This window comes from Piliocolobus tephrosceles, chromosome 12 (genome assembly GCF_002776525.5).
Source record: "Piliocolobus tephrosceles isolate RC106 chromosome 12, ASM277652v3, whole genome shotgun sequence".
Classification (NCBI taxonomy): Eukaryota; Metazoa; Chordata; class Mammalia; order Primates; family Cercopithecidae; genus Piliocolobus; species Piliocolobus tephrosceles.
The window spans coordinates 51,466,447-51,492,315 of NC_045445.1; the positions used below are offsets into that span (position 1 = coordinate 51,466,447).

At 42.1% G+C, this 25,869-nt stretch overlaps 1 protein-coding gene and 1 pseudogene across 1 annotated transcript; one reads left to right on the forward strand and one right to left on the reverse strand.

Annotated features, from left to right (window-relative positions):
• Positions 1 to 486: 486 nt before the first annotated feature.
• LOC111535994 (nuclear RNA export factor 2-like) lies at positions 487 to 21,926 on the reverse strand. Its single transcript, XM_031936601.1, is given in 21 exon segments — positions 487 to 531; positions 677 to 737; positions 3,339 to 3,521; positions 4,014 to 4,086; positions 4,760 to 4,802; positions 4,914 to 5,029; positions 5,140 to 5,198; positions 5,315 to 5,422; positions 5,570 to 5,625; positions 5,704 to 5,772; positions 6,180 to 6,216; positions 7,927 to 8,036; positions 8,223 to 8,330; positions 8,451 to 8,539; positions 8,698 to 8,767; positions 8,876 to 8,956; positions 9,075 to 9,179; positions 9,291 to 9,374; positions 9,961 to 10,093; positions 10,336 to 10,519; positions 21,842 to 21,926. Coding segments are annotated over 21 exon segments (1,899 nt in total).
• Positions 21,927 to 21,961: 35 nt separating this feature from the next.
• LOC111535967 lies at positions 21,962 to 25,456 on the forward strand (annotated as a pseudogene).
• Positions 25,457 to 25,869: the final 413 nt, after the last annotated feature.

Below are 25,869 nucleotides of genomic sequence, written 5' to 3' on the forward strand. Positions count from 1 at the left end.
GTAACATGCCCGCTTCTGTTGGGCTCCAGGTTGAGCATCTGACAGAGTCCCACTGTCTCTCACGGCCAAGGCCCATCTCTGGAAGGAGCGTGTGCCCTTTCTCATCAGGATTTACTGACAAATTGCCTATGAATGCAAGCCTGATTGATGTATCTCCTACAACCAGCCAGGGATGAACAGGGATGCAGGGTCTTTCAGTCCTGGCCCTGCTGGCTCATGGTTGGGGCAGGGGAAGAGCAATCCAGGACATGCAGTGTACAATGTGTAACATCACTCTTTATTATGAAAATAAATGGTGATTATGAGTGGGGCGAATACACAGAACAACTGGTTCTTCAAGTGGTTATGTTACCTCGCCTACAAGTTAACTTTGGCTTTCTGGTGAGCCAGGCCGCCAACCCCAATCCTGGGCATGGCGTTAGGCTGGTAAAAAGAGGAAACAAAGAGGATGTGAATGAAGACAAAGAAGACATCAAAGGGCTCCTTTTAGGGAATTTGCTTGAAGGCCTCCACTGGGATCTTGCTCTCGGTCTAGAGGAACTAAAGAAAAGGAGTTGGGACATCCAAAGAGCCAGATGCTCTGGGTTCCATACCCAGACCACCTGGCCTCAATTTTCTGGCCTTTCTGAAATATAGGAAACATCCACATTTTACCCACTTGATTCCCAGATCTCACCTGGAGCATAGTGAAAACCTGGTCAGCTTTGGTGTAGTTCTACTCACTGTCCTGAAGGCACCTGGGGTGGGAGAAGAACAGATGATCTCCGACACACTGACTATGCAATGCCACCCCTTAATCTATGCTACTTTTTGCTGGGACACATGTACCAATATAAGCACTATTGTAACAATGAATAAAGGCCTACGGAAAACCAAAATGCCTGTCACTGACATTCTTGCCCCCTAGAATACAAAGCAGAAAAATCGGGTTGTTCAAATGAACAAGGGCTTAATACATATTGACAAAAAAAAAAGATGTTCAAGAAATAATAAATAGAAATTCAAAACTAAAAATTATCCTCTAATTTTAAAATTGTGGTATAAGACAGGATTCACCATTTTAAGGTGTACAATTCAGTGATTTTTCTGGTATATTTACAAGATTGTGTAACCATTACAATTTTATCTACCCAAAACATTTCCACCACCTTAAAAAAATACTCCTTACCTGTTAGCAGTCACTCCTCATTCCCCTTTTTGCCCAGACCCTGGTTACTATTCATCTGTTTTCTGTCTCTATGGATTTGCCTATTTGGGGCATTTTATATAAACGACCTCATACAATATATAGTCTTTTGTGATTGGCTGTTTTCACTTAGCATAATATTTTCAAGGGTCATCCATGTTATAGCATGTATCACAACTTCATTCTATTTTATTGCCAAGTAATATTTCATTATATAGTTATATCACATTTGATTTATCTTCATAAATTGATGAATATTTGGATTGTTTCCACTTTTTGACTATTATGAATAATGCTGCAATAAACACTCATTTTCAAGTTTTTGTGTGAACACAAGTTTTCATCACTCTTTGTGTAATTGCTGTGTCGTATAGTAATTCCATATTTACCATTTTGAAGAACTGCTAAACTATTTTCCATAGTGGCTGCATCATTTTCCATTCTTACCAGCAATGTATGAGGGTTCCAATTTATCCATAGCTTTGTCAACATTAAAAAAAAATTTTTAATTGACATAATTGTACATATTTATGGGGTACATAATGATGCTTTGATACATGCAATGTACAGTGAGCAGATGAATGTAACTAGCATATCCATCATCTTAAATATTTATCTTTGTGTTGGGAACGTTTAATATCCTCCTTCTAGTGATTTGAAACTACATATTATTGTTAGCTATAGTCATCCCACAATGCTGTAAAACACTAGAACTTATTCCTCCTGGGTAGCTGTAATTTTGTATCTTTTAACACAGCTCTCCCTATTGCTTTCCTCCTATCAACACTTGTTATTTCAATTTCAAAAACTGGTAGCCATCCTGCTGTGTGTGAAGTGATACCTCAGTGTGGTTTAGATTTTAACTGGGTTATTTTCATTTTTATGGTTGAGTTCCAAGAGTTCTTTATATATTCTGAATACAAGTCCCTTATCAGATATATAATAATGCACATATTTTCTGATTCTTGGGTTGTCTTTTCACTTTATTGGTAGTGCCTTTTGATGCAAAACAAGTTTTAAATTTTGAAAAATCCACTTTATCTAATCTTGTGTGTATATGTGTGTTTTGTTATATGTCAGAAACCATTGTCTAATTCAAGGTCACAAAGATTCACTCTTTTGTTTCCTTCTAAGATTTCTATAGTTTTAGCTCTAACTTTTAGGCCTTTGGCTATTCTGATTTATTATTGTATATGGCATATGACGGGGTACAAATTCATTGTTTGTGAGTGGATATCCAGTTGTGCCTGCACCAGTTGTTGAAAAGGCTATTCTTTCTTTACCCATTGACTTTTTTTCTTGGCACTCTGGTAGAAAAACAATTGACCATAAAGTAAGGATTCTGGTTTATTTTGGACTCTCATTTTATTACATTGATCTATACGTCTATTCTTAGGTCTGTATCACTCAGTATGGATTGATTACTGTAGCTTTGTAGTAAGACTGCAGTAACTTTGTAGTGGGTCCTCCAACTTTGTTCTTTTTCAAAATTATTTTTTATTCTGCATTCATTGTATTTTCATTTAAATGTTAGGGTTAACCTCTTAATTTCTACAAAGAAGCCAGCTGGGATTTTGATATGGATTGCATTTGCATTGAATCTATATATAAATTTGGGGAGTATTGACATTTTAACAATATTAATTCTTCCAATCCAGGGACATGGGATATCATCCCATTTATTTAGGTCTTCCTTAATTTCTTTCTATAATCTATTGCAGATTTCGAAGTAAATGTTTTGGATTTTTTTGTTGTTAAATTTGTTCCTATGTTATTTTTATGCTTTTGTACGTGGAATTGTTTTCTTAATTGTATTTGCTTATTGTTCATTACAGGTATATAATAATACAATTGGTTTTTGTATATTGATTTTGTATCCTGAAACAATGCAGAACTTGTTTATTAATTTTAACGAGTTTTTAAGTGGTTTCCATAGGATTTTATATATACAAGATCATGTCATGTGATCTGAACTCTATATTGTTTAAAAATTAATTTCATTATCACAGTTAATGTAGATACTTTATGAGCCCACTCATTTTTGGAAACACAACATCTAAATAGTTATTTTTACAAATTAACTGAAAGTTTCCGTTTTTCACTCCCCACTCTTCCCAGCTCACATCTATCCTGAAAGATTCCCAGCACTCACTTCTGAGACTGCTCAAGTTTCATCCCAGACTCGATGGAGACAGTCTCCACCATTTCCTGCTGCTCCTGGGAGAGGGTAGGCAAGGAGCTGGAGGAGGGTGCAGGCACTGGGATGGAGAAGGCACTCTGGGTCTCCTTCATGCTGGCATTCCTCACAATCAGCTTGTCATTCACAATATACAGACTGAAGGAAAGATAAGCTCTCAGACAACTGGAAAAATGGACAACCCCACACTTTCAACAATAATCCTACTTCCACTGCCACTGAGGAACCAGATTCCTTCCAAGCCCCTACTCTGCCCACCTTTCAGATTCCTTGGCTGGTAGGCTTTACCCCTGCTGCAGAGTCCACCTTCGGAGAGATTGTCTACCAGTTTCCTTAGATTTGTAGATTTAACCCCAATGCATTTACACTTTACAAAAGAAGTAGACATCCCATTTTCAGAAAAGGACTGTTTCACAGAGAAATCTTATAACTGGACAAAAAGATACACAGCTAATTAGCAAGTATTGTGACCAAAAAGAGAATCAGGTATTCTCATAATCTAGACCTCTTCTTGGATCTACCAGTTGGCTTTCCATGGTACTGAGAACATCCCGAGGACTGCACCACCACATTACCACACCATTGGCTCCAGGACAGAATGGGTACTCCCACCCACAACACAGCACTTACTTGGAATTGCTGATAGAAGTCAAGATGAAAGTTCGGGTGAAGGCAAGAACAGAACCTGGAGATTCTCCTTCCACTTTAAAAACAACAAACAATGATACTTCCTTACAGTTGCATATGCTTTACAAATTCATACAGGGTTCTCCAGTCAAGGAGATAATCTTTTTGCACCCTGAAGGGAGCCAGGCTGGGACAACTTTTCAGTGAGAGTCAGGAGGGGTTTCAGGGACTGAGAGGGCAACATTAGGAACAACTGGCTCCCAGGGATAGAACCCCCTAACATGTGTCAGGTCTTTTGACAAACATAAGTTCGCTTGATTCATTTTACACGGTTGCCCAGGAGATGAGCTTACCAACCCCATTTTGCAAATGAGGAAACTGAGGGGTTAGGTAACAGGACAATGTCCCAAGTTCGCAAAGTAACAACCTGGGATGAGAACCATCAAACTCTACAGACTGTCCCTAACGCCTGAGTGGTGCAGGTGCAGACAGGTATGGATGTAAGTCAGGAAGTAATGATGTTTGGGAACAAAACTGGGGGAGAGGAAGAACACAAAGGGAAGGGAACAAAAAGGAAAGAACACAAAGATAACAGAAAGTTGCCAGGAGAGGAAGAACACAAATGGAGAGGAAGAATGCAAGGGGAGGGGAGAAGAGCAACCTGGGAAGCTGAGAGCGTTATTGGAGTAAGCCCAGCCTGGGGAAGGGAGTAATGAGTCATCTGGAGAGAAGAATCTATAGACACTCACCTTCCTTAAATACTCCATTGACAGAAAAGAAGAGCATCCTTTCCTGAAAGGGAAGAAGAAAAAACTAGAGCCTTCATGATCCTCCTACCCACCTACCTACTTCCTATCTACTCCAGCTCTCTGGGCCTGACTGAGGGAGGAAGCAGGTGCTCACCGTCTGGATGCACAAATCTACCACATAGGAGTTAAGGTCATGCTGAGTTCTGGGCAATACACTGAGGGAGTCCACAATCTCACGTTTTGTGTGCTTCAGCAACTGAACCCTCAGGCCTGTGTGAGAAAGAGAAGCATTGAGGGCTGCCACACACCCTGTACCCTGTACCTTATTATTGACTTTCGACCCCATTTCCCATGCTGATCTTCCCCCATCACACACTCACGAGGGTCCTTGATATTCTTTATATTTCTGCTATCCTTGTAGTATTTTTCCAAGCTGCTCCTAGAAGAAGAGGAGGGACAGGAGTGGGTGGTCCGGGTAGTGCAGACATTTCCAGGAACTGGCCTTTTCGGGGGAGCCACATGGCCCCAGACCAGAGTCAGAGCTGTGACACTCACGGTTCTGGGTCCTCAGGGTTGAGGGTAATGGTCAGGGAGAAGCAGGCCTTGTCATGGTAAACACTGAGGAGACCCTTTCGATCTTCAGAGTCATAGATCAAGTAATACCTGTGAAAGAGCAGTGGGGATAGGCTATCTCTGTGGCCTGGGCCCCCAAATGAAACTTGAAGACTTCCTAAATCCGTGAGTAGACATTTGCTTGGGTGGCCTGTCTTGTCTCAGCCTTCCACTGCTTTAGGATTCTGGGGAACTTACTGAAGCAGGAACTGAAGTAGCAGACTCTTTATGGTCTCAGATCCTTTATAGCTTTCCTGGAATCAAAAGACATCTTGAAACTATGTGGTTTAAAAAACATCCCTTACAATATCTCAAATCTGGTCCCTCCTTACCTTACAAGGTTTTATTATCTCAGGGGCTTCAATGCCAATTGTAATTGGAGATCCTAACTCCTGGCCATCCTGAGCAAGGAAAGAGGCAGTCAGCAGTGCATACCAGGGAGGTAGAGCTGGATGAGCAAGGAGATGAACAGGCCCAGAGGGAAAAAGGGTTGGAGGTGAGGCGTGAAACGGCCCCCTCAAAATTCTATCAACAAGACAACAGTTGGAGTCTTCAACAGTGGGTCTTGGAAGCATCTATATTATTAGATGCAACTTTTGTGTGAATTAGTGAGTGTGAGTGCTTGTGTGTATTCAAGGACATTTTATTCCAGGGAGAATATTCTTGTCTTTTTCAGGAATCTATGCCTCTAAAGTGGATGAGGGTTGGATACAAACATGTAATCTAGGCAAGAGCCAAAGGACTTGAGGGCAGGCATGGAGGTCATGTACTTGAGTAAGAGGAGACAATGATGACAGTGAATACTTACCAGGCGCAACAACTTGGGGAAACATTCCCGGATGGTACTGTCCACAACAAAAAATAGAATGAAGTGATTGACAATTCAGAGTTGCACAGCCTCTCTCCCTCTACCTCTCCCTCTCCCTCTCTCTCCCCCTCTGCCTCCCCCTCTCACTCTCCTCCCTCTCCTTCCTCCTGGTTAGCTTCCACCTAGACTGCCCTGACTCTCTTCTCCAGTGCCACAAGAAGCAGCATTGGGAGCTCCCGGGTTTCTTCCCCCTCCCTCCCTCCCCTTTGTCCAAATCCCGACAGAAGGCTCCGCAGGGAGCAGGAAATGGAGTGGGAGCGCAGGGCTCTGCTACCCCACTGGCTGTCCATCAATCTGCCTGGCCTGGCCCTGGCCAAGACCAGGTCAGCCCTTAGGGATGCCCAGGATGCTGGGACAGGGAGGTGAGTGAGGCCGGGCTCAGGAGACAGGAAGGGGAAGGCAGGGGGATGACAACAGAAATGGGGTGAAGGTAGGGGAGGGAGAGACAGGTGAGACATAGGAGAGGAGAGACAAGGGAGAAACAGGATGCAAAGTAAAGGGAAGGGAAAGATGTTCTACTGTGGAGGTGGAGTTCAGGGAGGTATAGAGGAGAAAAGGGCTCCCCTGCTGCAGCCCTTTCTCTCATCGCCCCCAGCTGGCCCTGGGGACTGAGGCAGGAAGGGAAAACATGCACCTGTTGGGCTGGGGCCCACTGGATGCAGCTGGAGCCTTTCTCACCTGTGTGAGCTCAGTCTGAGCTGAGCATGGGAAACAGAGCAGCCACGGGGACAGGAGACCTTCTCCCAGGAGGAGTGAAGGGTCAGGCCCCAGCTCAGCATGGGATTCAGAGTCTGGGAACCCACTCTCCCAACCACTGCATTCTCTTCTGATGGTCCCTGACTTCTGTGCCCCTCTGTGCTGGCACCTTGACTGAGAAATGCTACCTGTCTCGGGCTACCCAGGACTCCTCTGAGGGCCCAGGCAGGACAATGTGAGGTGTGGAGGGAAGCAGAGGCAGTGCCCTGAGAGGCCTGTTCTTCTGTCTCCTCAACCTCCTCGGCCCTCTGCCTTCCACTTCTGCCTCAGGAACGTGGCCCGCTTCTGGTCCCTTGACTCAGGAAACCCAGGTTTCTCCTCAAGGAAGGCCCAGTTCCTGGCATTGGGCCAGAGGAAGAGATGGCATGACACCAGCCACCCAGGGCCTCAGCCCTCAGTATGAAACAGGGAAGCCCCAATGCCAGCCCAGGACAGGTGGCGGGACATTTTTGGAGCAAGAGGAGAACCCCTCTTGGGACAGGGGAGGGAAGCCCCATCTCAGCATGGAGGCAGGAAGGCCTATCTCAGCATGAGGCCCTGGACGAAAGGACTCTTCTCAGTCCAGGGCACCAGGATCTGAACACTGCTGGTCCTGGGGAGGTGTGGGAGTCCCGCTTCCTGGAGCACACTCACGGAGGGCACGCTGGAGGCGGCTTGGTGGAGACAGGCAGGAAACGCACCCCAGAGCAGGTGAAAAGGGGAGCATGTCAGAGGAAGGAAAGGAGACCTCTAAGCACAGATGAGTGAGTGACACAGAGAAAGGAATGTGTGTGTGTGTGTGTGTGTGTGTGTGTGTGTGTGTAGGAGGGGAGGTTTGTGGTCCTCCTAGAGGACCAAGGCCGCTCCTTCCTGCAGAAGGGCACTTTCAGACACAGCTCAGTCACCCAGGGAGCAAAGGTGCCCAGGAAGGGTGATAGGGGTTGCCACTGACCTTACATAGGCGGACTGGTCCGAGAAGGTGCTGCACAAGGGGTTCCCTTCTAGCCATAGCTCTTCGAGCTTCAGCCCTTTCACCTTGCCCAACTCCCACGCTGACTTCAGCTAAGAAAGATGGGGAGGAAACTGGAGAAGGAGGGCCAGGGAAAGAGAGACACCTGGGACCGTGGGTCCCGAATTCTCCCAGCCCTCATAGTCACCCACAGGTACCTCTGCCTGCCTGTTGCCATTATCCTGATGTGTACTGCCATCCACCCTCCATCCAGAGTTGATCTGGCTCCCCCTTCTCACCTTATTTTTGGAGAGGTTCAGGGTCTTGACTTTGGGAGCCTTCTCTATAATGTCAGACAGGCCATCCAGCTGGTACAGTTTGTTGTTGCACAAGTTCAAAGATAATAGCTATCGGGTAAGAACAGTTAGAATGACGGATACTATCTCGAGGCTTGGAGACAAATCTGCCTTTCACCCCATCTCTTCCACCCCTCTAATTAAATACTAGCACTGGGCCTAAGGCCTCACCTCAGGGAAATTCCTTTCAATGATCTTCAGGGTGGCAGCCATGCAGTTTCTTCGATTCAGGATTATATCAATATGATGTTTCACCAAGTCTCCAGGAAGCCAAGAGAAGGGAATCAGAAGGCTGTGAGGGGCCTGACTGGACCAGCACCAGCACCAACCCCTCCCAAAGTTGCCATCCATATAAATCTCCCTCCCAGGCAGACTGTTCTGCCCCTACTTGCCCTAGAATTGCCGCTGTCAGCCATACCTGGGTCAAAGCGGAGCCTCTGGAGATCAAGAGCTTGCTGGGAGACATCATATCGTTTGTTCAGGGTCAGCTGCAGAGACAGAGACGAAGAAAGCAGCTCTGAGGCTCTGGTGGTGTGGTGGTCATGACAGGGAAGTACAGGTGTGGGGGAAGAAGAGGTGCCTTGAGTCTGTATTACCTTCAGCTGTGCCATCTCTTTTGGTTTCAACATTTTCTGCATAGACTGGGGTTTAGCAGAAAGATTGACAAAAACAAATACCTGCAAGAAGGCGAGGCAAGGTAAGCACCAGGACCTCTAATCTCAAAAAGACAAAGACTAGCCCCTGGCCTGTCCTCCTTTCCAGAGACTACATATAGGGAGTGTTGTTGACGTATACCTTTTGGTTTTTCTCATCATGAATCTTGCAGTTGACTTTCTTTATTGCACAGGCAGCACTAGCATCCTGAACAAAGAAGTGGGCCTGATTTTTGTTGTAGTGGAACTACAGGGAATAAAGGCAAGAGCAATAGTGTCACAGATCAGTGGCTCCTGCTGAGTCAGGCGTCTCCCCCTCCCTTGTGCCCACTCATCTGGCTTCACCATCTTCTCTTACAGCGACTGGAGTGAAGGGGACATTGCAATGGCTCTGGATTGAATTCACTATCCAAGTCTTATCATACTTTATCCCACAGGGAATCTAATGGTGAGAAGAAGGGATAGGATAGAAGAGAGACAACATGGAATTAAGTCTGGAAAATAACCCAACTAAGTGTTTTATTCTAACCTTCTAATGGAGCTTTAAAAGACTTCTAAGATAGGGACCATTAACATGATTTCAACTTTTTTTTTTTTTTTGCCAGACATGGATTTCCTAGTTGTCCTTTTCTCTCTATTCCAAATGTACCTCCCAGATAATAAAATTCAGATGTTCTAAATGATCCTTTTTTTTTAAGGTGCTAGGAGATTCTACCTATTGAAGATCCAGCCTGCATCTCTGACAAGAACTCCAGAAACTCAACACTGCTACACTTAGCTTGAGCCATGAGGCATCTTGTGGAGAGCTGCCCCATCTTCTTGGCAGTAGTTTCCACCTTTGCTTTTAGATAACCTCTTGTGTCCTCTTGCAGTCAGCCTGTTCCCTTTACATTGTTTTTCTGAACCTGTGCTTAGATGTTAACTCCCCCCGTCTTCAGAAAAATATCTAGTATTTCTACGTGTGATTAACACAACTCTCCCTAACCCACCTTTCCTGCACAGCTTTTGCATTTTCTCAGGACACTCACTGTGACCTTGAACCAGGTCCCCAGGTCTCCATTCTGTGTGTTCTTCTCCACTTCTCTCTCTGGAGGAATTCTATCTTGGTATTCACTATGGCATTTCACACTCCTACTATTGGGTTGTAAGGTAGAGGGGTTGCTGTAGGGAAATGGATAATAAGATATGTCTATAAATGTATAGAAATGCATAGAAATGTGACACAGTTTTTCATACACCCTCAACTCACTTAAAACCAGGTCTGCAATTAGGATTTCTCAGCCATTACTTCACTTCTAGCATTCTTCAGTTTTTCAAGGAGAGGAAAAAAAAACTACAGAGAGTGAAAGAATTACAAAGTCTCAGGGGCTGCTATGTGCAAACCAGCCTGCCTGGTCACTTACTTTCTTATTTGGGAGTCCTCGTGGACATCCCCCACCTCTACATTTTCATCTTCCTTCTGAGGGTGGGGAGGTGGGAGCTCACACCCATCATGTTCATCATGAAAGTTCTCCTTTCCAAAATTCCCCTGGGAAGAATCTCCACCTTTATTTTCTCCTTGAGGAGAGCTGCTACCATCACTGTGTTCTGAAATTAGGAACAAAAATAAAGGTTCAAAGACAAATCAGTGGTCATATACCATGTACCATTTCTTGGCCTAACATAATAGTAAGGCAAGCAAAGTGCCAACCTGCCCTAATAGAGCAGTCACACAAACCCCAGAAAGCAAACTCCTCTACCTGTCCAGATAGGAGAGCCTTTTCTCACAGATGACATAATTAGGGAAGAGATCTTAAAGGAGGAGGTAACCGTGTGGAACTATTTGGAAAATGGAGCAGGATTTATAGAGAACAGAGTGTGAATGTTCATGGATTAGACTGGACATCAACCAAACCCCAGGAAGAATCCAAATGTTGCCTTCTGTTATGCCATTGTAGTCTAACAACCTCACCAAAACCTGATAGGCAACCTCTCTCACACTTCCCAAATGCAATCAGCCACTAAATTGATTTTATTAGCAATCAGCAAGCTGTACTGTCTTTTCTAGTGCAAGCTTTCATGACAGGATGGATTGATCCATCATCCTGCTAAACTGTCTCTCTGCCTCCAGCCTTGCCCTCAACAATACTCTTTTGGAAATACACAGAGTGAACTTTCTTTTTGCTGAGCCTAAAATGCCTTTCAGCTGAGAAGACAATGCTTCTAACCTCCACTCTTCTATAACAAGGAGCTGAACAATGATCAGAAATGGTAGGTGTCAACCATAATTTCCAAGTGTTTAGCGATTTTTCTGTCATCAGAGAGAATACTCTATATGACTTTCATTCTTTTAAATTTATTGAGGTTTGTTTGATGGCCCAGGACATGGTCTATCATGAATGTTACAAGATATGTGGAAAAATAGTGTACTCTGCTGTTGTTGGATAAAATGTTCTATATATGTCATGTAGATCTGGTTATTGTATTGATTATACTATTCAGATCTTCTATAACCTTGTAGATTTTCTATATAGTAATCCTATCAGTTGCTAAGAGTGGGATGTTGAAGGCCCCAATGATAACTGTGGACTCGGCTATTTCAGCTCCATCAGTTTTTCTTTCATGTATTTTGAGCCTCTGCTGTTTGGGTGTGTACACAGGTAGGATCATTCTGTCTTCCTGGTGGATTGATCCTTTTATCACTATGTAATATTCTTTTTGTTTCTATTGGTTTTCTTTGCTAGCAAGTCTACTTTATCAAATAATTGTGGACTCAGGAATGCTTATAAAGTATTTCAGTTATATTTCACACTGTATTTACTCCTAGGAATTTCCTTGTTCACCCTCCGTATTCCTCACCAACATGTTCAATTCACCATGTGGCAAGATTTGGAAGTTTAATTTACATCTACAAGATAGTATCAATTATCTTTCCCATAAGCGTATTCACGAAGGATATTTTATTTTTATCACATTCAACTGAAACAATGGTAATGCTAGTGATTTTGGAGGTGGGATTAAGGAAATTAGACTATCTGAAGCCAGCTTCCTTTTAGCATCTAAATTTAAGGTTCTCTAGGTTTGTATTATATATATGTGTGTGTGTGTGTGTGTGTGTGTGTATTGTTTTTTGTTTTTTGGTTTTTTTTTTTGAGACAGGGTCTCACACTGTCACCTAGGCTGGAGTGCAGAGGCATCACCTTGGCTCACTACAACCTCCACCCCCTGAGCTCCACTGAATCCTCCCACCTCGGCTTCCCAAGTAGCTGAGACCACAGGTGCACACCACCATGCCAGGCTATTTTTTTTTTTTAATTTTTGGTAAACATGGGGTCTCACCATGTTGCCCAGGCTGGTTTCAACCTCCTGAGCTCAAGAAATTTGCCTGCCTTGGTCTCCCAAAGTGTGGGATTATAGACATGAGCCACTGTGCCCATCCATAAGTTTGTATTTTATACGTATTATATATTAATTATTCCATGTTATCTCAGGACATACTTGTGAGTAAACATTCTATTCAGTCCTGATCACTTTACAATATACTTATTATGACCAGGCCTCAGATGAACTCCTCTGAAAAGTTATTGCTTTCACCGTGTGACCCATGGTCAAGATAGTCTGGTTACTCACAACCTTTGGAACTTTCCCTGTATGGCCCTGGAAGTGAAATTAAATATGGGTTAGAGCATTTGATCCAGAAATGTTCAGTCCCCAAAATTTGATGATAGCTTGGAGTGCTCTCTTTTTCTCATATTTCACATCCAATTGATCAGGAAAGTCTCTTGACTCTACCTTTAAAATATATCTAGAGTCTGGCCCCTTTTCATTCCCTCCATTGCTACTACCCTGGCGAGGTCACCAACATCTATCTCCTGGATTACACTGCCTTCCAGCTTGTCCCTCTGCTTTTACACTTGCTCCCTCACCATACATTTTCATCATAGCAGGGAGAGTGATTTTTTTGAAGCATAAGTCAAATCTTCTCATTCCTCTGCTCAAAAATCTTATAACAAGGGTTTGAATCCCATCAATATGTTAAAAAGCCATGAGTTCATGATGATACTCAAAAACAACAACCAAGAAGATCCTTATTGATGACATTTGTAGAATGCCAGGAAACCAACTTATATTTATAAAAATTTGTAAATAAAAGGGAAGAATCAAATATTTATTCTGCCTTCCCTGTGCAAGCTGTACATAGAGATAGCCAATTGTAGATGAAATTTTATTTTTATAGGAATATTCTAGCTAATATATGAAGAAGGCAAGATAGAATTTGACTATCATCATTCAAAAGCTTCTAATTAAATAAAGAATTTATACAATGATCATTAATACCTTGTAAAAATCACAAAAAGGGAAATAACCAGATATCATGTACTTTGTTATGGGTACCACCTATGAAATATTCTTGCCAAACATTAAACCTGAATCTGATCAGGCCTGAGAAGCAATTTAGGACTTCATCATTGTGGATAGGCAATGAACCAAATGTATGACAAAAGACCCAGTTTCTTTAACAAATAATTTGAGAGAGAGGGAGAAAGACAGAGAGACTGAGAGATAGAAACAGAGAGAGAGGTGATAAGTGAGTATGTTTGCTGCTGTATGCTTGTATGCTATTGAATATGTTATATATACACAGATATATTTTCAAACTGCAATCATATTGTAAAAATATCTGTAACCTACTCTTTCAGTTAACATTTTACATTATTGCATGTTCAGAAATAATACTTAATTGATTTTTATTATTTATCAAATTAATATGCTTTCCTTTAAAGACATTGTGGAAATTAAAGCTAAGGTCACCTGTTTACCAGAGCAAGAACTTGTAGGGAAAAAATAGGTTAGCCTGTTGCTGTGTTATTATAGATAGAAGTAAGTTTAAGAGACTTCATTCGGCTCTATACTTGAGATGCTGTTAATCTGTGACTCTACCCCCAATCTTGTCCTTGCTAGAAACATTGCTGTGCTAATTAAAGTTGAAAGGATTCTGGGCTGTAAGGAATGTGCTTTGTTAGATAAATGTTCAAAGCCTGCTTGTGGTTGAAGGTCAGTACCATTCCTTTAAATCTCAGTAAAAGAAAAACATCTGTCTCCTGCCCGATACTGGGAAAATGCAACAGCTCCGTGTATCTGTAAGCCTTACTGCTGATTTACTCCCTTATCTTTTTGGCAATAAATACTGAGGGAACTCAGAGACCGGTGCCAGTGTGGGTCCTCTGAAAGCACAGCACTGGCCCCCTGGGGCCCCGCTTTTCTCTCTCTATACTTTGTCTCTGTGTCTTTATTTCTTTTCTCAAGTCTCTCGTTTCCACCTAGCGAGAAGCACCCACAGGTGTGGAGGGGCAGGCCACCCCTTCAGAACTGATGGTTGAATCTCATTGAGCTGAAAGCTCAGGAAAGAATAAATATGATTAGTTCAAAGTTTACTTTTTTCATATTCTCTAAAATATCTAAATAACAATTTCTGACTTTAATATAATTTATGCATTAGATTATTATTATAGTTAAAATTTGTCACAGGTTGGGCGCGGTAGCTCACGCCTATAATCCCAGCACTTTAGGAGGCCGAGGAGGGTGGATCACCTGAGATTGGGAGTTCAAGAGCAGCCTGACCAACACGGAGAAACCCCGTCTCTACTAAAAATGCAAAATTAGACTGGCATGGTGGCGCATGGCTGTAATATCAGCTACGCGGGAGAATCGCTTGAACCCAGAAGGTGGAGGTTGCAATGAGCCGAGATCACAGCTTGGGTAACAAGAGCGAAACTCCGTCTCAAAAAAAAAAAAAAAAAAAAAAAATCTGTCACAAGCTTTAATCTACTAATAAAATTTCAAATTTTAATAAATCTTTCCAAATTTTTGCTACTATAAACAATGCTGTGAAGAATAGGATTATATATACATTCTATTATTTGTTTACTGTTTTTCCTGCAATAATTCTACAAGTGGATTACTTTGGTCAAAACATGAATGCTTTCAAATTTAAGAGATTTTTAGAAGTGGCATTTAAAATATACATTTATACTTATCTGCATGCTAATCAAGAGTGAGTGAATGAGCTTATATTCTCACCAGTTCACCAACCATTTTGAAAATGTCTATATATTGATAAAACAGTTGCTCTTTTTAAAGTTTACATTTTGAAAAACATTCCCTCAATGTATATATTCATAACTAGTCAGGAGGATGGCGGGAAGAGAAGATCTAGAATTTATTATCAGGGCAGTGACGGAGATATTAGAGAGTAGTTGAAGGCTGAAAGAGACCTGACAGTCTCATAAACAAGAGGCAAACACTCAAGGATGGAAGCATAAGATGAGGATGAGCAATGGCAATACAATAAAATGAGAAAAACTTCTGATATACCGAATCCATGCTAGCCATATATGTCCATCTGGAAAACTTCATGGAAAGCATATTACATTTGTTTTCCCATTCCTGTGACATTGTCTTCCAAATATTAGAGAGAAGACACAGTAAAGAAGATAATAATGAGGATAATAAGAACTATACCAAACTCAGCATTTGAAAAAATAAATTGAATTTTTCTTCCAGCAAAGAGAGACTAGTTAAGTTGCACCAAACTTCCAACTGAGAACAACTAGAAAAGTGTGGGAAATGATTTAAAATAAAAAGTTATTTAAAGGCATCAAAAAGCTAATGATACAATAAGATGCTATGGGGGAAATACCAGGGGAAAAAAGGAAACTCAGAATGTAATCCCAATCCTGGGGGCTGATTTTTTTCTAGCAGCAGTTGATGATTCCTGAGGATATAGGTAAGATGCTAAAATGCTGTGAATTTGTACCAAATTCCCACAGAGTTATAGAGCTAAGAGCATAAAATGTGAAGTTGGGTATGTCAAGGAGAGGGGACCTTGGCAAACCACTCAGGCTTAGATAGGAACCTCTAAGAGCTATGTCAGGTAGATACGGGTAAACTGGAAATAGACCAGCCCTCCAAGGGACTGAAGTCCAAATTAATCATCTCAATCATCAATGAGATTACAGATTTGGGGTTTTCCTTGCAACCTAGCAAGTTGACAGAAAAAAATCTTCCCTGGAGCAAGACAACTTCATCCTAAGACTGAAATAAATAAATCTACAATTTATTATATATAGTTCCCCGATAAAAAAATCTAGAAGGAGATAAAAATGACATGATTAAAAACCAAGCAAGCAAAAATTAAAAAATAAAAAGGACAATAAAAAACACATAAAATCCAGATAATCAGATAATGGCATTATTGTCAAGAATATAAAAGATTAAGTATTTCAGCCAAGAATTGGAAAATATATTAAAATGAACAGAATTTCTAGAATTCATAAATGCAATAACTGTAATTAAGAAAAATTTTGTGATTAGCAGCATAACAGATATACTTTTGTAGTCTTTACCCTTCAGATTACAATGTACATTCTTGCCTTACCAGTCTAATGCATATTAGTTCTTTTACATCTCCTTGAACAACAAGGAGGTTTGGAAAGAAGGATCTGAAGAAAATATCCAGAATGAAGTATGAAGACACAAAATTTGAAGAATACAAAAAGACATGGGGAAAAATTAAAGGAGATACAGTGAATACACCAAACATGTTTAAATGGAGTTCTAGAAGGGAGAAAAGCGAGTAGTTCAAAAGCAGTATTTCAAGGTATAATGTTCGAGCGGTTTCAAAAAGTAGCAAAAGATACCAAGTCACAGATGCAAGAAGCAATGTATATTTCAAGTACAGTGGGGCATGAGGAAAACCAAACCCAGGTCCATCATAGTACAGCTGTTGAAATCCAAAGAAAAAAGCAAATATTCAAAGTAAAATCAAAACAATGGGTTATCTTCAAATGAGCCAAAATAAGACTGGATCGATATGTAATTTTTAAACAGAAATAATGTAGCTTGAAGAAAGTAATGTTATATATACAGAGTGCTAAAGTATAATAGCCATAGGCCTAGAATTGTGTGTTTATATAATTTCCATTTTTTTGGAAGATACAAAATGGAAGTTAAATAAACATCTGTGATATTGCAAAACATATATTAGATCTTCAACCCTGTTTCCTGGCATACAGCTCCTAAAATTTTTATAAACTCCAAAGTGAAGTCTTTTTGTATGCTAAGCTGGCAGCCCCTAGGTAGCTTCAGGATGGGGGATGGTCACTGGAAAGAGCAAGGCAGTATTAAAGGGCTGGGACTTTCAAGGGGCTGAAGGGTAAGTCAGTCACCAATGTCCAATGGATTAATCAGTCATGCATACATAAAAAGCCTACACAAAAAGTCAAAGGACAGAGTTCAGAGAGCTTCTTGATGGATGAACACATGAAAGTTCCTGGAGGGTGGCACACCTGGAGAGGGCATAGAAGCTCCACATCTCTTCCCGCTGCCTTGCCCCATACATCTATTTGTCTGCATTATTTGCAATGTTCTTTATAATAAGCTGGTAAATGTAAGTGCTTCCCTGAGTTCTGTGAACCATTCTAGCAAATTAATCACATTCAAAAAGAGAGTCGTAGGAACTCCAACTTGAAGGCGATCAGTCAGAAGTTCTGGAGCCCCAGACTTCTGATGGGTGGTGTCTGAAGGAGGGGGCCAGTCTTGGGAACTGAGCCCCCAACCTGTGGGATCTGATGCTATCTCCAGGTAACCTAATTTAATTTTGATGCTATCAAAATTAAATTAGCGGACACACAGCAGGTGTTTACTATAAAACTGATTGCTTGCTTGTTGGTAGGGAAAACTCCCCCACACATTTGATCACAGAAGTCTTCTGTGCTGATGGTTGTTGTGGAGTGAGAAAATAGAAAAAAGCACTTTAAGTGATTTTTTTTCACACTTCTGACTTTTTTTTTTTTTTTTTTTTTTGAGACAGGTCTCACTCTGTCGCTGCCCAGGCTGGAGTGCAGTGACGTGGTGTTGGCTCACTGCAACCTCCGCCTCCTGGGCTCAAGTGATACCCCATCTTAGCCTCTAGAGTAGCTGGGACTACAGGCATGCACCATGCCTAGCTAATTTTTGTTTGTCGAGATAGGGTTTTGCCATGTTTTCCAGGCTACTTGTGACTTTTTTTTTTTTTTTTTGAGCTGGAGTCTCACTCTTGTTGCCCAGGCTGGAATGAAATGGCACGATCTTGGCTCACTGCAACCTCTGCCTCCTGGGTTTAAGTGCTTCTCCTGCCTCAGTCTCCTGAGTAGCTGGGATTATAGGCGTGTGCCATCATGCCCAGCTAATTTTTATATTTTTAGTAGAGACAAAATTTCACCATGTTGGCCAGGTTCGTCTCGAACTCCTGACCTCAAGTGATCCACCTGTCTTGGCCTCCCAAAGTGTTGGGATTACAAGCGTGAGCCACCACGCCCGGCCCTACTTGTGACATTTTAATGCAAACAAAAGCTAAGCAAATTTGTCACCAGTCAAAACTAAAGATTCATCCTCAGGCCAAAGAAATATGATCCCAGATTGATGCACGTAAATACAAGAAGGAATGAAGAATAATTACATTGGCAAATATGTAGGAAAATCTAAATGAATACTGATCATATAACACAATGATAATGTCTTTAAATAATTTTAATATGTGTTCTCATTGTTCGGCTCTCACTTATAAGTGAGAAATGCAGTGTTTGGTTTTCTGTTCCTGCATTAGTTTGTTGAGAGAGGGGAACAACACACACTGGGACCTGTCGGAGGGGTGGGATTAGGGGAGGAAAAATAGCTAATGCATGCTGGGCTTAATACCTGGGTGATGGGTTGATCTGTGCAGCAAACCACCATGGTACACGTCTAACTATGTAACAAAACTGCACATCCTGCACATGTAGCCCGGAACTTAAGATAATAATTAAAAATAATTTTAAAAAGGAATTTAAATATATAAATGTATATAATTAAAAATGCACACCAATATACTGGGAGGGGTATTATAAAAGTTAAAATATTGGAAGGTACCTGTGTTGTCCAAGGACATGTAAAAGAACTAACATACATTAGAGTCAAGAATGGATGTTTTAATCCAAAAGGTAGACTACAAAAATGACAGAACGTCACATTATCAATCCAAATGAGGCAAAAATTAATAATTTAGAAATAATTTTAAATTTTACAAAGGAAAAGAGAAAATTAGAATAGGAAAATAGATGTAAAGCAAACAGGAAAATGTTATATTTAAGCCAGATTATATGTGGAATTATGTTAAATGTAATGTACTGAAGGTTGCAAATAAAAAAGCAGAGATCATAAGACTCAATTAAAAATTAATTCAATCAAATGCTCCTTAATAGGAACATAGGTAAAACAAAACACAGGACATTTGAAAAAAAATGGCAAAAAATGTACCATTAAAACACTGACCAAATGAAAGCTGTTATAACTATTCATAAGAGAAAAAATATACTTTAAGTAAAACATTACTAGAAGAAGGGATATTTTGTAATGACACATGGTTCAATTCAACATAAAGATGTTAATAAAACAAATTTGTATGTACTTTTTAGCGCAAAGCCAAAATACACATGACAATAAATTGATGGAAGTAAATGGAGAAAAAAGTGCACAGTAAAAACTGACAGAAGTAAATGAAGAAATGGACAAATCCACATTCTCAGTAGGAAACTTAAATATACTTCACTGAATGACAGATAAAACAGCCACAAAATCCGTTAGGTGAAGATTTAAAAATCATGACTAACAAAATTTACTTAACAGAGGCCAGGCGCAGTGGCTCACGCCTGTAATCCCAGTACTTTGGGAGGCCAAGGCGGGTGGATCACGAGGTCAGGAGATCGAGACCATTCTGGCTAACACGGCGAAACCCTGTCTCTACTAAAAATACCAAAAAAAAAAAAAAAAAAAAAAAAACAAAAAAAACAACAACAAAAAAAAAAAAAAAAAAAGAAGAAGAAGAAAATTAGCCGGGCGTGCTGGCGGGCGTCTGTAGTCCCAGCTACTCAGGAGGCTGAAGCAGGAGAATGGTGTGAACCTGGGAGGCGGAGCTTGCAGTGAGCCGAGATCGCGCCACTGCAATCCAGGCTGGGCGACAGAGCGAGACTCCGTCTCAAAAAACAAACAAATGAACAAAATTTACTTCACAGAAAGAACACTGCATATGACAACACATGCAACATTTCAGAACAGATTATATGCTGACCTATAAAACAAGCGTCAAAAACGCTATAGTAGTAATATAATCTACTTTGAATGGCTGCTGAAAATTTGAGGTTATTGGGGGGGGGGGTTCCCTGCCCCTCCTCCACCCCTAGTATAAATCTCAAGAATGTTATTTTCCAATATCCCTCACCTCAGGTGACACTCCTCACTCCCCAAATCCTGGACCAGAGAGGATCACATGACTCAGACCTTTCCCCTAAACCAGGGGAACATCTCGGCTCAGCCATTACCATAACCACAGGAGGGGAAGTTTTCCATGTGGTGCCAGGATGGATGTATCAGGACCCACTAGGTCCAAGACCTCAAGAGAGTGGGAAACAGTCAGCCTTGGCTCTTGCTACTTCCCATTTAAAGGAGAGTCCGCTAGGTGCCATGTGGGTTGGAATGGAGGTGGGGAGGGGGCTCAGTCCCTCCTGCCCTGTGGGGACCTGAAGCCAAGGCTTCATGCTGACCAACTCACCCATGGTGTGTCCTTAAGGCAGTGACCTTTCACCAGTGTCCTCACAGGGCTCTCTTAAAGGGAATCTGTGTGGTCTAGAGCTCGGGGTTTGCAGAAGTTTGGGGAGGGCAGCACAAGATGGTGAGAGCAAGTCCCAAGCAACTTTGTTAGTGGACAAGATGGAGTCCTTACAGGAAGTCCCTTCTTCAAAGGCATAGAGAGGAGACCTCTAGGGGCTAGACGAGACTGAACTTACTTTTCTTACTGCCCCCTAAGTTCACTACCAGTCTAACTCCCAGGGAGCGGTTTCCAAGGGAGATACTCTTGCAGAACTGGTTAGCTACAATCACAGGGCCTCCGACCCAGGTACTTGTTACAAACAGAGAACTCAGCTATTCAGTCTCCGTCCAATGCATTACATTGTATTTCTTTATGGAAGAGGAGAAAACTTATTTGCAGAATCACCAGCTCCTTGCTGTCCCTGAAGTTTACCTAATTATAAATATTCAACACTACAAAATGTGTATTTTGAAAATAAAGTCATTCTGCACCTTCTATCAATATAATCACCTCACGATGACCTAAAGATATTCACTGTAATCTATTTACCAATCTGGTGCACACTTTCTAGATATGCAAGGCAGATGTTTACCCACCTTAAAATATTTGTAAGTAACAAGCATACATACATACATACATATATATATATACACACACACACATACATACACACACTATACATATATATTCTTTTAAGAATTTGAAGTCACATAATTTTCTGCAAACTGATTTTTTCACATACTGTGACATTCTTTAATTCTCATTTCTTTACCAAATGTGGTTTGGATGCAGATGTTTATTATAAAATCATTTTGCTTTTCAGAGAAATTAACTGTTGATATTTGTTACACTTTCTCCTGGTAAGCAAAGTCCTTTAGCACAGGGATATTAACACAAAGTCTGCAATACCATTGCAAATATGTTCTTCCAGCTTTTCAGATTTTAATATTTTTTCTTTTGGCAATATAGCAAGTATTTCTAAACTTTTATTAAATTTATGACTTAGAAATAAAACAGGTAATTCTTTGGGAGTACAGTGGGAACAGAAGAACACAGGGTGAATAGGAAGGGAACAAAAGGGGTCAGGGAAGCTGGGAGAGTTCTGAGAGGGAGCCCAGCCAGGGGGAGGGAGCAGTGGGGGATTTGGGGAGGGGACCCTACAGACACTCACCTTCTTTCAGCACACCATAGACAGAAAAGTAGAGCATCCATTTCTGAAAGGGAAGAACTCTGGTGCTCAGGATCCCCCTTAACCTCCTACCCACCTCTGGCTCTCTGGGCCTGTCCAAGGGAGGAAGCAGGTGCTTGCCTTCTGGTATCACATGTCCACCAGGAAGGAGCTGATGTCATGTTGAGTTTCGGACAACACACTGAGGGAGTCCACAATGTCACGTTTTGTGTGCTTCAGCAGCTGCCCTCACAGGTCTGTAGAGAAGAGAAGCAAGGATTTGGGGTGGGAGGTGCTGCCACACCCTGGCCCTTGGCCCCTGTGATTGTTCCCATCACACCCCCTTACCTTGCCAAGTGTTCCCCATCACAAACTTGAGCATTTTTGTATTTCCACTATCCTTGAAGTACTTGTGCAAGCTGCTCCTAGGAGAAAAAGAAGAGCAGGAGTGGGTGGTCTGGCCAGTGAGGGCATTTCCAGGAGCTGGCCTGTGTCTACTGGGGATCCTATTTCTTGTTATCATCCTGATGTGTACTACCATTTACCCTCAACCCAAATTTGATCTGGCCCTTTCTTCTCATCTCATTTTTAGAGTGGTTCAGGATCTTGACTTTGGGGGCCTTCTTTATAATGTTAGACAGGTCATCCAGCCAGCAAACTTTGTTGTTGTGCAAATTCAAAGACAATAGCTTCTGGGGAAGAAGAGTTAGATAATAACAGAGTGATCTCATTGATGTGCTCATTTCCCTGCCCCCTTCTTTAATTGTTTTAAGAAGACTAGGAATGTCAACAAAAGTAATGTCTACTGATTTCTCTGGAGGCTAATTATGAAAGGTGTTCAGAAGAATAAATAGGTATTAATCTGTTGGAGAGAGCACTAGAGTAAGAAACAGACTCATTTCTCTTTACAGCACCTTAGGTAGGCCACATCCCTTATCCTGTATTCCACTGGTACATAGGATGAGCAACAAACATTACTACATGAGTGTGTTTGTGTGTAGTAATGAAGATTAAGAATATTGCTGCCATTGCTGAGTTAAGGAAGTAATCATGATGGCTTTCTTCTTTATATTTTGTTTTGTAAATTAAACGGTTTATAATATTTGAATTTCACAATATACATTTGTTTGAAAAATATTCACCACTTACATTTTACATAATTTACAGACCTCTGAACTTGCAGCATCATTTCTAAGAATTCATCATATGAGACATTTTTGTTGCATGGATTTTTAAAATGTTATTATGCACTATTTAAATTATAATAAATTTTATTATGAACTATTTAACATATACCAAATAATGTCAGAATATTTTTAGTTATTCCGGATCTAAAGCTTTCCTTTGATGTCTGTTGTTTTGTAAACAGACATTTAATGGGCACCTCTCTGTGTCAGGCTATAATGCTTAGTGAGAGATGCAAAGATGAGTAAGATTTGATGATTTCCACTCTCAGTGGAAATTACAAAAGTGTGTGCCAGGCAAATGCATAAGCTTATAATGATCTTGTAGAAAAACTGCATCTATTTTGCATTTTCATAAGCAGCATGTATCTAATATTGATGAAGAATTTTGGAGTCACCCTAAAATGTATAAAACAGTTTCACGAACTATTAATCCTAAACCTTTAGTAAATTTTTTTTTTTTTTTTTTTTTTTTTTGAGACGGAGTCTTGCTCTGTCGCCCAGGCTAGAGTGCAGTGGCCGGATCTCAGCTCACCGCAACTTCTGCCTCCTGGGTTCACGCCATTCTCCTGCCTCAGCCTCCCGAGTGGCTGGGACCACAGGCGCCCACCACCTCGCCCGGCTAATTTTTTGTATTTTTTTTAGTAGAGACGGGGTTTCACCGTGTTAGCCAGGAGGGTCTCGGCCTCCCAAAGTGCTGGGATTACAGGCTTGAGCCACCGCGCCCGGCCTAACCTTTAGTAAATTAAAAAAGCTAACTCTGGCCCGGGCGGGCTCCGGGCACAGGAGCCGGGGTTCCGGCAGCAGCTCCGCTGGGAGACTGCGCGACCCGGCGACTGGGCCACACGCGAGTCCAGCGTCGCCGCATCCCCGCAATGCGGCCATGAGAAGCAGCGCGGGGGCAGGTGATCGAAGCCCCTAGAAGACCAGCATTCTCGTGATTATGGAGGCCCCTCTGTCCTTTCTGTGACGGAAGCAATGCTGACCTCGGTTTCTTGGACCCATTCTGACTCGGGAGCCTTCATGTAAAGGGGTCCCATCGTGCCTCCCAGTAAGATGCCAGAAAGCTCAGGAGTTAATGTCTCCGGTGGACTGAGTCAGTGTTACTGGGGCAGCGGTTTCTCCAAGGCCCTTTAGAAAGACGATGACCTCGACTTTTCTCTGCCTGACATCCTATTGAAAGTAGGGACCATGGAAGATGAAGAGTTGACCAACCTGAGCTGGCTGCATGAGAGCAAGAACTTGCTGAAGAGCTTTGGGGAGTCAATCCTCAAGAGTGTCACCCCGGTCCAGGACCTGGACGATGACAGTCCCCGTCCCCACCCACTCTGATATGCCCTAGGATGCCAGGCAGAACCCCAACTGCAACCCCCACTTACTCCTTTAGCTGCCTCATATTTATGGTCGCCCAGGACTCTTCAATCAAGCGCCTGCCAGTGAAAGATATTTACAACTGGATCTTGGAACATTTTCCGTATTTTGCAAATGCACCTGCTGGGTGGAAATACTCAGTGAGACACAATTTGTCATTGAATAAGTATTTTAAGAAAGTGGACAAAGAGAGGAGTCAGAGTATTGGGAAAGGGTCGTTGTGGTGCATAGACCCAGAGTATAGACAAAATCTAACTCAGGCTTTGAAAAAGACACCTTATCACCCACACCCATACCCACACGTGTTCAATACACCTCCCACCTGCCCTCAGGCATATCAAAGCACATCAGGTCCACCCGTCTGCCCGGGCAGTACCTTCTTCAAGAGAAATGGAGCTCTTCTCCAAGATCCTGACATTGATGCTACCAGGGCCATGATACTCCCCCTGAGATACAAGCAGGTTTTCCTCCAGGAGCGATACAAAACAGAGCGCGGGTCCTGAGCTGAGAGGACTGTTTCCCGGTGGGCGGCAGCTGCCAATCAGTCCCATTGAGATGACGGCTGCCATAAGGAATGGCATCACCAGCTGCTGGATGCGGACTGAGAGCGAGCCATGGTGTGGCTCCTCGGTGGTTAGGGGAGACCCCAAGGAGAATCAAAACTACAGCAATGCCAAATCCTCCAACGCCCGGAGCACCTCGCCCACCAGCGACTCCATCCCTTCCTCCTCCTTGGCCGACGACCACTGCAAGTTTGCCAGCACGGAGAGGCAAGAGGGCAATGAGGGCAGCGAGGGGAGCTTCCGGAGCCACGAGAGCCACAGCGACAGGGAAGAGGAAGACAGGAAACACAGCCAGAAGGAGCCCAAGGATGCTCTGGGGGACAGCGGGTACGCATCCCAGCACAAGAAACGCCAGGACTTTACTAAGTCCAGGAAAGTCCCCAGCGACATACTGCCCCTCAAAAAGAGACGCACTGAAAATCACTGCCCCCCCCACAGCCCCCCACCAGGCGAAGAAGAGGAGATGAAAGAAGAGCCGGGTCGCTCCTGCACTTAGCAGAGATCCGATCCTGTTTGAATAACATCACCAATCAGACGGCAAAGGGGCAGAAAAAGCAAAAGGAAATCACAAAAAAATTAAAAACAAGTCACTGATTTGTTTTGAACTTACGGCCATTTGGTTTCAGCATGTCAGGAGATTTTGAATGATTTGTGGCAACGTCAGCTTTTTCTTTTTCTTTTTTCTTGTTTTGTTTTTGGTTTGGTTTTCTTTTTTTTTCTTTCCTCCCCCCTTTGTTTTATTATACTTTAAGTTCTAGGGTACACGTGCACAACGTGCAGGTTTGTTACATATGTATACATGTGCCATGTTGGTGTGCTGCACCCATTAACTCGCCATTTACATTAGGTATATCTCCTAAATTTGTCCCATCTTCTTTGTTTTGGACCCTTAAGAATTTTATTTTTAAAGGAGATTGAAGCCATATAACTCATACTGACACTCAGCTGTTTTACAAAAGCTTTTCATTATCTGAAGACAAAACCGAAAAAGCTAAAATTACCATTGC